This window comes from Nematolebias whitei, chromosome 20, assembly GCF_014905685.2.
Source record: "Nematolebias whitei isolate Nwh7 chromosome 20, NemWhi1, whole genome shotgun sequence".
Lineage (NCBI taxonomy): Eukaryota > Metazoa > Chordata > Actinopteri > Cyprinodontiformes > Rivulidae > Nematolebias > Nematolebias whitei.
In genome coordinates, this window is record NC_056517.1 from 13,758,975 (window position 1) to 13,762,102 (window position 3,128).

General features: G+C 39.9%; 1 protein-coding gene across 1 annotated transcript in view; it reads right to left on the bottom strand.

Moving 5' to 3' along the window:
- ccny (cyclin Y) overlaps positions 1-1,800 on the bottom strand; it is a 172,934-nt gene extending 171,134 nt beyond the window's left edge. The window contains exon 1 of the mRNA XM_037694095.1: positions 1,425-1,800. Within this exon, the coding sequence (XP_037550023.1) occupies positions 1,425-1,578 (154 nt within the window). The 5' untranslated portion in view covers positions 1,579-1,800. The remainder of the gene's footprint in view (positions 1-1,424) is intronic.
- Between the last annotated feature and the right edge of the window lie 1,328 nt (positions 1,801-3,128).

Sequence of the window (3,128 nt, forward strand, 5' to 3'; positions counted from 1 at the left end):
TATATATAAGTACTTCGTTCATAGATTTTTTTTATTTTGAGAAAAAGTCAGGCAGCTAAACTAATACTGGTGATTTAAGTTACAGGATGTTATACACTCCTGTATTTGTTCCTATTTTTAGTATGAATATTTGATTTGATACAGTAAGCAACCTAAAATTATTGTTTAAAATAAATGTGGTATTTGTTTACGTTGTTGTTGTTTAATCTTTTCATCTCGTCAGTTACATAACTGAAACAAAATGTATGAACATTTCAATAGAAAAATCGTTTCTGAATCGAAAAATCAATTTTGAAGCGAACCGTGACACCAAAAATCGGAACTGAATCACCAGACAGAGATTTGCAGCCATAGTCTGGAGACAGTGGCAATGACAAACAAGACCAGTGAAAGAACTGGAGGTGGAAGAAATGAAGATGTTGAGGTTCTCCTTAGGAGTGACAACGATGGATAAGATCAGGAATGAGATCGTCAGAGGTACAGCACAGGTTGAAGGGCAGGGAGATAAAGTTAGAGAGGACACACTGAGATGGTTTGGACATGTCCAGATGAGGGACAGTGGTTTGGACATGTCCAGAGGAGGGACAGTGGGTATATTGGTAGAAGGATGTTAGAAATGCAGCTGCCAGGAAAAAGACAAAGAGGAGATATATGGATGCAGTTAGAGAGGACATGTTTGTAGTTGGAGAGAGGACAGAGGATGCAGAGGGATGCTCAGATGCTCAGGGAGCTTGTTTGTTTGTCCAGACACATGAAAAATTAGAGGGAACATTGTTGTTTACATGTTTTGATCACATAGATGACGCTTAAAGAGACAGTCGAGTTAACATTTATCAGTCTCTTTATTTGTCCTTCGCACCACATGTGGTACACGTGGTGGAGCGAGAATGTGTACACAGGGTCCCAGTTCCATCCAACAATCAAATGTAAAAGAAAAACAGTGATAAGATCTAAAGATATGAACTAAGAAAAACATCAACTAAAAATATGCTAAGCGCTAATAGCATAAAAACAACACGCCGAACAGCAGCAATATAAAAACTAATGACAAATTAAATTAATGTTTGAAACAAAATTACTCCTGTAAACCTTGCCGAGTATGAAAACCTGGAAAACTGTTTGGTTTGAGACAACAGAACATTTTCTGAAAACCTGCATATTTACATTTCGACGATTAATCGTGATTAATCACGATTAATCACAGTCCCTGAGTGTGATTAATCAGATTACATTTTAATCGATTGACAGCTCTTATATATATTATATATATGTGTGTGTGTGTGTGTGTGTGTGTGTGTGAATAAAATGATGAGCTGATATCATTGAGATATCATTAAGAGCTGATAACATCATGATGAGCTGATATGTGGTAAGTGTGTTGTTTTCCTGGTCCCTGCCGTGCTGGCTCTCCCCCATGCTCTTACCGTCCAGGTTGTCTCTGTCGCTGATGTGCTGGAGGTTGCAGCCCGTGTCTTCGCGGCTCAGCTCGGGCTCGGGCCGGTACGGCTCCAGCCTGGAGTGGTTGCTCCTCCGGTGCTTGGGGCTCGACGACACGCAGCAGGACGTGCTATTCCCCATTGTGTGTACGCACTGTTTTTACGCCCACCGCTTTATTTTGCAGCGCAGCTTGTGTCAACCAAAAAAAAAAAAAAACGGGGCGGTAACGCGGATACAGACCTGCTCTGTACGAGCTGGCCCCCGGTACCCGTTCGCCCCCTGCCACACAGACGCTTAGCTAATGTAGCGGTGCCATTAAAGAGGAAAAACACTAAAGACAAACAAAATAAATTAGACAAGCCCGACGTCTCCTTCCAAATCTAGTGTAGGTGGTGTCGCTGAGGCTTCAGTTTCGGCTCCTTCGTTTTGTAGTTCCGGACGGAGAGTCCAGTTATCTTAACAGAACCACGTTCGAGTCCAGGTCCTCTATGTCCACATGAGAGAATGAGCACACTTTAGGCAAGACGAACAAATTGTTTCGGCGTGAAGCGCTACATAGTTGCGGCTGCACGGCGCTAGAATCCTGCGGCTACATCCGCTGCCGTGTGGCGTTCAGGCGCTCAGCGCAAGCGTCGGACTTTCATAAACAAAGTGAGCTTTTCGGTTTAAAACGGACTTCACGCAGCGAAACCCTGAAAGGAAGTTACCACGATGAAGTAAAAATAAACGGGAATAATATCGACTTAACAAAGACAATGCAAACTAATTGTATCAAACTGAATCGTATAATATGGGCCATAATTTAATTATGACCCTCGATTTAACTGTTTACAAATGAAAGCGCACAGAAATAATGCAGGACAATGTACTTTACATTGCTCACTCAAGTTAGAAATTATAAAAGCATTTTGTCGAAATTATGTAGTTTACAAAGTGAGAAGTAAAGCGCGAGAGAATTTACAATTTTTGTGAGTACTTGAATGCGTCAGTGTATGGGGCCGTCATAGAAACGTTTCCGGTTCAAGTGGGAGGCAACCACCGTGTAAGAAATGGACTTCAATGTTTCCCAAGAATAAAACAAATCTATATATATCTTGACTGTACACTGTTAACTTCTTATAAAAATCTAACAAGGTGGAGTCAGTCCAATGAACGGATTCTTTTTTTTTTTAACTCTTATAAACTTCTTATAAAATTAACTATTAATAACGATTAATTATTAACTACTGTAGGATATGAGTCATGTACGTGGAGTGAATAACATAACCAAACCCACTGAAATGTGTCGAGACACAGAAGACAACAGATTTGCTTATTAATATTATTAATTTGTAAAAGTCTTACAAGTATTGAATATACAGTAGTTTTTATTTATTGCATCTGCTTTGTGTAATATGTACTTTGGCTCCCCCTGCTGGTAAAATCTCTGTAATGCATGTTCTGACTGTAAACTTATTGATTGATGATCCAACAATTTTCAGTCATCTGGACAGTTTCTTTTTTCTTTTTCTTTATTGTTTTGTGCCGAAACGTTTCACCTTCCGTCGAGAAGTGAACCAGAATAACTGGTTTGTTCCACTTTGGAGTAAGTTACTGGGGGAAGAATCAGTTTTGTGTTGTGTGTTTCCTTGACTGACGAAGCCTTCTGGATGGAAGGTGAAACGTTTCAGCACAAAAAAAAAAAAAAAAAA